Consider the following 11,600-nt stretch of genomic DNA (forward strand, 5'->3'; position numbering starts at 1 on the left):
TCACTACACCCAGCACTCGCGAGTTTGGAGTTCGTCACAGTCATTCAATCCCAGAGTCCTACTCAGAATACCACGGACAAGGTTTAGACTTTCCAGACTCTCATGAATGCCGCCATCAATCTAACTTATACCATGAAGATTCTGATTAAGAGATCTAAGAGATACTCATTCAATCTAATGTAGAACGGAAGTGGTTGTCAGGCACGCGTTCATAGGGAATGATGATGATTGTCACGTTCATCACATTCAGGTTGAAGTGCGAATGAATATCTTAGAAGCGAAATAAGATGAATTGAATAGAAAACAGTAGTACTTTGCATTAATCTTTGAGGAACAGCAGAGCTCCACACCTTAATCTATGGAGTGTAGAAACTCTACCGTTTGAAAATACATAAGTGAAAGGTCCAGGCATGGCCGAATGGCCAGCCCCTCTGATCTAAGAACCAGGCGTCCAAAGATGTCTAATACAATAGTAAAAGGTCCTATTTATAATAAACTAGCTACTAGGGTTTACAGAAGTAAGTAATTGATGCATAAATCCACTTCCGGGGCCCACTTGGTGTGTGCTTGGGCTGAGCTTGAAGTCTACACGTGGAGAGGTCATTCTTGGAGTTGAACGCCAGTTTTTGTGCCATTTTGGGCGTTGAACTCCACTTTGCAACTTGTTTCTGGCGCTGGACGCCAGAATTGGGCAGAGAGCTGGCGTTGAATGCCAGTTTGCGTCATCTAAACTTGGGCAAAGTATGGACTATTATATATTGCTGGAAAGCTCTGGATGTCTACTTTCCAACGCAATTGGAAGCGCGCCATTTTTAGTTTTGTAGCTCCAGAAAATCTATTTTGAGTGTAGGGAGGTCAGAATCCAACAGCATCAGCAGTCCTTCTTCAACCTCTGAATCTGATTTTTGCTCAAGTCCCTCAATTTCAGCCAGAAAATACCTGAAATCACAGAAAAACACACAAACTCATAGTAAAGTCCAGAAATGTGAATTTAACATAAAAACTAATGAAAACATCCCTGAAAGTAACTAGATTCTACTAAAAACAATACCAAAAAGCGTATAAATTATCCGCTCATCAGAAGCGCTCATAGATAGAAGATAGAACATTCTCCAACATAGAAGCTCTCTTCTAAGAAGTTGAAGTCTTTACTTCTAGGCTCACTTGAAGAACAAACCTTTTCACCTCCCATTGAGAAGAAATAGCATCTCTTCCCTTTGAGACTTAACATACTCTATGGTTAGACTAGAAGCCATACTCAGTAACCATTTGTGCTCTCTCTCGAACCTTGTTCTGATACCGAATTGTCACGACTTTAGACACACTCCAATGCTACCATGCCAGCACTCGGACTTATTCAACCTCTTGAGTTAAGACCAAATCAGTCTAGCCCTCAATATTTAGCAAGAAAGCTAAGAATACAAGAGAAAGGAAGCTTTGATAGAAAAATATTTTATTACTCAAGTGTTTGTTACAAATGACTCGCGCATACAGACTCTAACTCACACACATAAACTCAAACTCTCACCCGTATTTATAGCTATTTACCTCCTCAAACGGTTAGAATTAAATCTAATCAACAGTCTTAATCAAGTGTCTAGAATCTTCATTATAAATATCTAATCTATCACATTTTTTTAAATACTTCTAAATTATTTTATATTATTCTTTATATTTCTATATATATTTATATTCTTTTAGAATACTTTATCACTTTTCGAAATCTTCCAAAACCTTTTAGAATATTTCAAAATTTTTTAGAATATTCTAAAATTATTTAAAATATTTTTAAGCACTCTAAAAAATTATACAAATACTATTAAATCTAATATTCTAAAAGTTACCGGAACAATATGCATATATGTTATATATATGTCGTATATTATTATTACCATTGTATATGTCATGTGGTCGAAAGGTATTGGATTCTCTAGACTACTGTGGAAGAGGAACCTACCTGACTAGCTAGGTCCACTTCATGAGGAAGCTAATTAGAAATATGGGATCAAATACCTCTGTTAACATTCAGCAATGTTAATTACAAAGCTAGAAAAAGAAATGAAAGCTCATAGTGATGTATAATTTTCTTTATCCAAATATCATTGCTTACTTGTATCATACATAAATCATCTTGACAGTTGTTTTTCTTTTTCTTTTTTTTTTTTTTTTAAAAAAAATTGACACAACAATTTTCCCTTACCCCGAAAGTCAAATGAATCACAAGGATGCAAGAAGACAAAATAAAGTATTTATGAAAAAATAGTATGGCTCGGGAAGATGACAGAAGATAGAGAAAAGAAAATTTCTCAGAAATGAAATATTCTTTCCTATTGATGCTTGACTATTTCTCCAATAAAACAATTTTTTAGTTCAAAAGTCTTTTGCCATTTAATAGCGTCTAAGTGTATTTCCTTTTCAAATTTGATCCTCGTAAGTCATTTACATGAATATATATGCACACGCCATTAATCAAATACAAGTTAATATTAACTATTCAAAAATATAAAGTCAATATCCAGTTTAATAAGACTGAGAATGGATAGGCTAGAGTAGGGTTTAGAACCTCCCATAACTTTATCTGCGAGTTAAAAATTTTATTAAAATTCTACCATATTCTATTTGTGGGTTGAGAATCTCTCAACTTAATCCTATCCGCATTCTAAAATTCTAAACCCTATCCTACCATATTCTACCTGCAGAAATATCAAATTTTTTCAAAGTAAATATAAAATTCAATTATTTCGAATTTTATACATATTAATAACATAAAAAATAAAAAACTAAGACTCTAAATTATTAAATTAACTAACCGTACCCTAAATTCGTACCCTATCCTACCCGCAGAAATACTCGGACCCTACCCTACCCTACCCGTAACGAGTCGGGTAGGGTACCCTACCCGAACGGGTTGAACTGGGTTGGATATGAATTGCCAACCCTACGGTTTAGTCTCTGCAATGATTTTTTTGAAGAACTACCAGACTTCTAATAAAAAAAAATATCTTTTTTAGTCTTTAATTTTTATTTTTATAGAATTGATTAGTCTTTATATTAATAATAAAAAATATTGATAAAAGAACTAATCAATTTTATAAAAGTAAATATTAAAAATAAAAAATAATTTTTTATTAAGAATTTAATTGTCTTTTAAGATAACTGTTAGAAATCGTTTAAGGTTTTTTTTGAAATTATCATTCACAGAGAGAAAGATGATGATGTGGTGGGTTCCAATTAGAAGAGGACATGAAGCGTACACGTCGACGCGTGAATTTGTCACTTTCACCTACTCCTTAATACCCAATCCGGCCAACCTTGATATTCTCTCCTTTTTATTCATACAAAAACATTATAAATTTAATTTCCAAATTAAACTATATAGTATATAGTCTGCGCCTCACACATTCGTGAATCTTGATCACGGTTGTTCAGTTCTTCTTCAATTCTGTAATTGATGATCAATTCAAATTCAACGCATGGGGATGGAGAAAGGGATAGCAATATGATTGTTAATTTATTCATAATTAATTAAGATTTATGCGTTAAGTTTTAAAGGAGGGAGGGGAGGTGTTACACCAAGCTACAGGTCCACCAACTGGTGGTTATGCCTTGAACCCTTGTAAGCAAACAACCACACACACACATATACACACACTTGAACATGACACAATTTATGATATAACTTTTGTCACACGTGAGAAACTCGACAATGATTGACGTTAAAATTTACTAATTATTTATTCCTTTTTACCAATACCATAATTTCTTAACTTTTTATATATTTTCACGTTAAGAGAAAAGAGAGAGAGAGAGAGAGAGAGAGGGTAGTTGGTGTTAACATCCGCAAGCAATCAAGGAAGCAAACAAGTCATGGGTGCGGTGTTATTTTTTTAATGATTTAAAAATGAAAATATAATAATATGTTTGGATTGGTTGGTGCCGTTGTTCCAATGAAAAGGAAGTAGTTGTGGCTCTTCGTTTCAAGTATCTCTCTTGGGATTGCCATATGTCTGCCCTTCCTCACACTAAGGTTTTTTGTTTTTGTTTTAATTTTGTCTCCTCCATTTCTTGTTTCTCCACTTCTCTTTCTCACTTAGGCTCTCTCCCCTTCTTTCCTTTAATCTTCTTTCTTTACTGGTTAGTTTTCCGTTTTTCACTCTTATTACTCCCTAGCTTAGCTTCCTTGAACTGAGTACCCACCACTTTCTTTCAGGTATTTCACTTTTATGAGTTTATCCTTATCCACTGTTTTCTTCTGTTCATTATGCTAGCTGAAAGTGCGTGTTGTTCTCACACAGTGGGATTTCATGATTACAATAAAGCAAAAGTTAGAACTTAGTGTATATTAGAACCAATGAATAAGGTGCTTATAACCAGCTTAGATTTTTCTTTCGCTTGGACTTTGTAAGAGATCTTTGAGCTATTTACTTAATTAATCTATGCAGAGTGGTTGGTTCCAAGTGTTGAATTATGGGGATTTCGTTTAGTTTCGTTTCAGATTTGGTTTATTTTTCTTAGCTATGTTGGTGTTTGTGAATTTCATCTTTGCATAAGCTTAATATATGGTGGATGTGTTGACCCTTTTGTGCTTTGAAAACGTAAATAAAATATAAATATGTACTATATTATATAGTATATAGTTCCTGTATATCCTCAAACCAATGCAACATAATGGAAAATTAATGTATACAACAACAGTGTTGAACATTAGCCTAACAGTAGTGACGACCATGTTTGCTTTATGACAACGTTTTCTTTTCCTTTGAGTATACGGTGATTTTTATTTTATTAATTTTGTGTGCGTGGCTCAAAAAACTTGTTTAACAACCTCGTTCCTTGACTTTACTGCAGTTGAGCTGTTCTCGAAATCTATAGAAATGTATCCCAACCAAGCATTTTCTTCAGGATCCTATGCTGAGATGTTGTCTGGGAATCCTTTATTGTCTCATAACTACAACAATAATGGATCTGTTGGAGCACCAAACATGGTTGATCCAGCATGCAATTCTTTTGTAGAAGGTGAACAAAATGTACATGGCCAAGGCTTATCTCTTAGTCTAGGTACATCTGTTCCTTCCTTTCAATACCAGTATGATGGCACTGCTTCTGCTGCTGCTGAATGCATGGTATCTTTATCTTCTGGAGGCTTTCATGAAAGTGCCAAAAGAGAGGGTTTGTACAATTCCAATAACTCTGATCCATGCATTCAAGGATCATTCTCAAACGGTGTATTGAACTCACACTATCTTAAGGCAGCACAGGAGTTACTTGATGAAATAGTTGGTGTCCGAAAGGCTTTGTTGAAGCAACCTGGAATGGAGAAACAAGAAAAGTTCAATAATGTCATTGATGGTGGCTCCAAGGATTCTGATGGAAAATGTAACAGTCAATCTCTGCAAAATAATGTCAAACCTCCTAATGAATTATCAGCTGAAGAACGCCAGAGTTTATTAGAAAAGAAGACAAAGCTTCTGACCTTGTTGGATGAGGTAAATTAAATATCCTTGGTAATTGTTGGATCATATCATATAATAGTTTTCAACATTAGTTGAATAATCATAGAATGGTTTAATTTGTGATATGGTTGAATTAGGTGGATAAGAAATACAGACAGTACTGTCATCAGATGCAGATTGTGGTGTCATCTTTCGACATGGTTGCCGGATGTGGAGCTGCTGAACCTTACACATGGCTTGCATTGCGCACCATATCTCGCCATTTTCGGAGCTTGCGCGATGCAATCAGTGGACAAATTCAAGTGATACAGAGGTGCCTTGGGGAACAAGAAGGGATACCGCGTCTTCGTTATGTTGATCAACAGCTTAGACAGCAAAAGGCACTTCAGCAACTTGGTGTAATGAGACAAGCTTGGAGGCCTCAGAGGGGTCTCCCCGAAACCTCTGTCTCAATACTTCGCGCTTGGCTTTTCGAACATTTTCTTCACCCGTATGTCATCACTTTCTATTTCAATATAAAAAACTTACATGCAGTTGTCTTCATCTTCAGGTGAAGTTGATAGTCAAAATTCGTCAGTTAAACATGTCAAATCATTTGATGGTTTTCAATTATCAACTTTACATAAAGATAACTGCATCCGAGTCTCTAACCTTTTCAAAATATATGAAAAGCTATGTTCAAAAGGATGCATCTGATCTTAGATAAGTGAGCAAATGAACTTTTTTAGAAGCGAACAAGTGAATTTTTTTTTAAATAATGTTGTAATAAAGTTATTAGATAAGTTTCATTTTGTAAATTGAAACCAGGTATCCCAAGGATTCAGAGAAAATCATGCTGGCAAGACAGACAGGCCTGACCAGAAACCAGGTACAATAATTAATTGAATTGTAAGTACAGTTATGGTTGGTATTTGGTAACATTCATATTATTAATGGTATTGATAATGATCAGGTGGCAAATTGGTTCATCAATGCACGGGTGCGGCTATGGAAGCCGATGGTTGAAGAAATGTATAAAGAAGAGTTTGGTGATTCTGATAACATAAGCTGCAATATTCGATCCGAAGGCATTGTGAAAAGTAAAAGAGATGATGCTCAAGCCTCTGATAACAAAGGGGAAGATGATTCACAAGACAATTTAGCAACCCTTGCTGATAGTGTCCAACAAGAAGGGCATTTTCATAAACATGCATCATGTTCCATGGATGAGAACAACAATAATGGGGTTTATAGTTGTGGAAGCATAATGGGTTGTAGTACTAGTCCTGCTGCATATGATTTTGCAGAGTTGGGTAACTTTACATCTACCATGGGTGGCCACGTGTCTCTTGCATTGGAATTGAGGAACTGTGAAAGGGATGGGTTTGGTGGCATGTCTGATAATGATGGCATCCACAAGAAAAGACGTAATCATAATCAGGGTTTGGCTTCTTCTTCTTCTTCTTCCTCCCCAGAGACTGATCACCTGCTAGATTATCATTTCACAGATTCAGGAAAGCAACAACACAGGTTCAGCAGCAACCCTCATCTTCTGCATGAGTTTGTTGTCTGAAAATCTGAAATATCTACCAAAAGGGAAATTGAAATATCTTTTTGGATCTCTCTGGAATGGTGTACCACCAAAGAGAAAAGCCTATGCATGATGCATGCTACTTTGATCATTCTTCTTGTCCATTATTGTTCATAAAAGAAGTGATGTAATATTACTAAACCGTACAAAAATATATACAGGTAGGTAATGTGTAGATATGTTTCTCACTTTGTAATACTTCAGATGATTGGTTGTATGTAAAATTTTGTAAGGAAAAGGGAACACATGTTGTTGCATCCATTCGTATATAATGTCGAAAAATAAGGAATCTTGTAAGAGATACGTATCATGTACGATGATGTAAATGTCTTGCCTCTTGTTTGCAAATTGTGGTCCATGAGAAAAACACTAACACCTTAGTTTGTGTCATTGGTGAATGATGATGATTTTCTTCATAACTTGCATGGCATAGTAGTAGTACAAACGTGATTATATTTAAACCAATGTTAAGAAATAAGAGCCCATGTTTTGTTTTCTAGGTGTAACACTTGGTTTAATTAAGGCATTAATCATGTACTCATTTATTAAGTGACAAGTGGAGGAGTTCAAAATCCAAATTAAAGGAACAAAGTTTAGAAATAATTACTAAAAAAGCATCCAAAGGGACCAACCCAAAATGAGTCTTATCAGCACATCATACCAAAGCCAGAACCCACCACTCTTAAGGCCCTAACAGTTTACTCTACACCGATCTATTAACATTTTAGGTGATTATTTTCACGAAGATGTCTTCATGTGAATATAGTATTACGTACCCTTAGATAGTTCATTCAAATATATTGAGTCAAACATGTAAAACAATCTAACGATTTATAATGCAATCTTTAAGTGAAAATCTCTATAGGAGTATTCACCTGCATTTTATGGTTGTTACTTGTTTTCTCTCCATACAGAAATTGTGATAATCAGTGTCCTTTCAACATCCCTATGCATGCTCACAGTGCCTAAAGGGAAAGGAAAAAGCTAAAGATATTCTTTCTATACATCCATGGCATTTATGCAGGGTCACAAGCTGACAATCCTAGAACTGAGAGTGTGCAAAAGATAGCACACTTTCCTCCTCTTTTTGCAGATCACAACAATCCAAATGAACAGCACATTTTTAACCTATGGAGGCGAGGCTCTATAATATCCTGTGAATGTGATAAGAGAAAAAGAGAGATACTATACTATGCACTGTTTAAGCTGCTTTTGAGTCTCCCAAAAATTTATATAACTGCAGGTGCAGGCAAGGACTAAAGCTGTAAGAATTGATGCTTTTGCTTGTTGGGGACCATTTTATTTTTCTGTCATTTTCTAACGTAGCCAATTAACTTGGCTTCTTTTAGGATAGGCCAGAACTCTGTCTCATAGACTCATAGGTCTGTGCTACATGATAGATATAGATCTTCTGCCTCTGCTGGTAAATATAGGGGAAATAATTGACATTGTTACATTCGCTGAATTATAAATTATTATTTTTATATATTATCAGAAGCATATTTTGTATTATTATTATTGAAATGCAGAAAATCCAAAGTCTATAAAGGTAATCCTCCCCCCTGTAGGTCCACTTGCATTTACAAACTGCCTTGAATTTGTACCCTCAATTCTCTGTATTAACAAACATTTTATCTTTGTAATATTTATTTATTTATTTTTACACACAATTACTTCAATTATTCTAATGAGTTTCCAAGTACTCGGTTTTGACTTAGTTTTTTGCTTTGCCTTTAAGTAAATCTTTTGAACATGTTAACCTTCAACACATCTAAGTCGTACCAATAAGTAGTTAGAGTTAATGGGGTAAAACCGGTTCTGCAACTTTTGTCTTGTATTCAAGTTGTTAGCATGTACTTTAATTTTACCACAAAATTTTTATTTATGTTCTTCACTAGTCTCCTCTTGGCCTGACAGGGACACCATCTCCTAAAAAATCTTTTATCTTTGATTCTTGCATCTCCTCTTTATTTCTATGCTCAATATATTATGATTATTATGAATAGAGCTAGCTAGCTGCATTTCCCCCAGGATCAATGGCTTGGTTTTTAAACAGTGTAGAGGCCTTCATATATATACATGAAACTTGGGAGTTGATTGTGACCACTGCTTATACTCACCAATGAATCCACTGCTGAAATTTCGATGGGCTTTGTGCAACTTAGTACGGATTGGATTCTTAACTTCTCTGCATTATTATTAACCTATCTCTTCAGGTAGCTTTTTACACAAATAGTTCTTTCTGTACGTAGAAAATAGTGTTTGTTTTTCTTTACCTTCAAGTTCCATTTCACCATTTTGTTTCTCTTTTTTCACAATTCAGAATCACATGAACATTTTTTTTTTGGGTTTTAATATATAGTTCTTTGTATCCTTCACTGTAGAGTGTAGTACAGTTGCAAGATAAGGCTCAACATACCCCAAATTCCAGGACCTCAAAGAAATTAAGGTCCATTCATTATGTCAAACTCCATCACCAATCAAAACCAATTTGAGGGGCAAGAGTTAGATGCTGCTTATGGTTCTTGTTTGAGAAACAACCCTGCATTCACTACTGAGTCCATAGGAGGAGTGTATCCCATTATGGAACCTCACCATCATGCACTAGCTTCAGGCTCTGAGATGAGTCACACAAGGCATTTGATGGATCTTCTTGGAGCAGCTGCTAATGAGAGCAATCATCATCATCATAATCATCACCAACGACAACCTCAAGGGCTCTCTCTTTCCTTAGGGTCTCACATGATTGTTCCTTCTCATGATGAATACAGTAGGCATAATAGTAGATCCTTCATTCATGGTTTCATGAACCCCAATAATTACTTCATCCCTGCCCAAGATTCAAGGGCAGTGGAGAATAATCTAACCAGTGACTACTACTTCAACAGTGCCACCACCACCACTACTTTTGCTTCATCTTCTGCCTCTTTTGGAAGTGAATCTTTTGCTGCTCTCATTGGGAACTCTAGGTACCTCAAACCAGTACAGTCCCTTCTTGAAGATCTTGTTGATGTTGGTGGAAACGTGGTTGATAGAATCAATGACAAGTATGTGGAGAAGTTGTTCCATGGTGGCAGGAACAGTTCCCGAACACTCTCCTCACAGTTCAGGAACAACATAAACACTGGTGTCTTGTCAGCTGAAAAACAAGAAAATCAAATCAAGATTGCAAAGTTGATTTCTTTGTTGGACGAGGTTGGTACTTGGTACAGTCTTAATGAATTCTCTGCCTCTTTTAAGTAATGAAGTTGATATAACATTGATTTTCAGGTAGAAGGGAGGTATGAGAAATACTACCATCAAATGGAACAAGTGGTGGCATCGTTTGAGATGATAGCAGGTGAAGGAGCAGCAAAATGTTACACTGCATTGGCACTACAAGCCATGGCTAGGCACTTCTGCAACCTCAGAGATGCAATAATGTCACAGATAAATTTGGAGAAAAAGAAACTGTTGCAAGATTTGCCTAAACAACTCAACAATGGGTTATCTCAACTAAGCCTATTTGATAGAGACACAAGTAGACAAAGCAGAATGTCTTCTCTCCAACAACTTGGGATGATCCAAAGTCAACGCAGCCAACAAGTTTGGAGACCCATCAGAGGCTTACCTGAAACCTCTGTTGCAATTCTACGTTCTTGGCTCTTTGAGCACTTTCTCCACCCGTAAGCAAATTAAAGCAAGCTAAAGCTTCCTCTTTGTTCCTTGCTCATATCATATCATATATGAATAATGTTATTTTTTATGTGTATCTTTTTTCTTTCTTTCTTTGCAGTTATCCTAATGATTCTGAGAAATTAATGTTAGCGTCCCAGACAGGTTTAACTAAAAACCAAGTAACTACTCCGAATCAGAAACCTTTTTGTTTGTTGGTTGTGTTGTGATGGATGGTCATGTCTATGTATTTAAGATATTTATTGTTGGTTTCAGGTGTCGAATTGGTTCATAAATGCAAGGGTACGGCTATGGAAACCAATGATAGAAGAAATGTACGAACAAGAGTTTGGAGACTCTTCAGAAGACTCCAACCCACAACCTGATTTCACCACCGATGATGCTACTCACTGCCACCACCACGATTCAAATTAAAAACGAAAAAGCAGAGAACAATTACTCTTATTATTACTATGTAACATCACACAATGAGTCAATGAGATTGAGAGCCATTGTAAACAATTTTTTTTTTGTTTTTTTACTGCTCCTCACCACCTGATCCTTCAAGCAACTTTATAGTTTATAGTAGTCTTTTTGTTTAATCAAGAAGTAACAAGTAAGTTTGTATCGAAAGATTAACAACCTGGTGTAAAGTGTGATAATATCTAAAATTTATTAGATAACTAAAAATATTATTGCAATGTCATGGAGCAATTGTATAGCATCTCTTTTTTGTTTGGATGGAGTAAGAGAGTAGCTTATTGTATATCATGTTCCTACCGATTATTATGTAAATGCTTACTACTACCACTTATACAGTTATACCATTTATTACCACCCATGCATCATACAAATTTGGTATCACTATCACACGACTCGATTGATATATGACAATACATTCAAGTAATATATGATATTGTTAA

At 35.5% G+C, this 11,600-nt stretch overlaps 2 protein-coding genes across 3 annotated transcripts; both read left to right on the top strand.

Annotated features, from left to right (window-relative positions):
* Nucleotides 1–3,413: 3,413 nt before the first annotated feature.
* LOC112765118 (BEL1-like homeodomain protein 7) lies at nt 3,414–7,324 on the top strand. Of its 2 annotated transcripts, none has more exons than XM_025810983.3 (5): nt 3,414–4,210; nt 4,849–5,486; nt 5,591–5,943; nt 6,261–6,321; nt 6,406–7,324. In XM_025810983.3, the coding sequence occupies exons 2-5, from the start codon at nt 4,875–4,877 to the stop codon at nt 7,003–7,005; spliced, it is 1,626 nt and encodes a 541-aa protein (XP_025666768.1). In that variant the 5' UTR covers nt 3,414–4,210; nt 4,849–4,874; the 3' UTR covers nt 7,006–7,324. The 2 variants fall into 2 exon arrangements, with proteins under 2 accessions (XP_025666768.1, XP_025666769.1); XM_025810984.3 differs by having other exon boundaries at nt 3,703–4,027.
* A 1,535-nt stretch (nt 7,325–8,859) lies between these two features.
* LOC112767225 (BEL1-like homeodomain protein 11) lies at nt 8,860–11,309 on the top strand. The gene is made up of 5 exons (XM_025813111.3): nt 8,860–9,239; nt 9,408–10,218; nt 10,294–10,688; nt 10,799–10,859; nt 10,954–11,309. Exons 2-5 carry the CDS (start codon nt 9,484–9,486, stop codon nt 11,110–11,112), a joined length of 1,350 nt encoding a protein of 449 aa, XP_025668896.1. The 5' UTR covers nt 8,860–9,239; nt 9,408–9,483; the 3' UTR covers nt 11,113–11,309.
* Nucleotides 11,310–11,600: the final 291 nt, after the last annotated feature.

Source organism: Arachis hypogaea, chromosome 17 (assembly GCF_003086295.3).
Source record: "Arachis hypogaea cultivar Tifrunner chromosome 17, arahy.Tifrunner.gnm2.J5K5, whole genome shotgun sequence".
NCBI lineage: Eukaryota > Viridiplantae > Streptophyta > Magnoliopsida > Fabales > Fabaceae > Arachis > Arachis hypogaea.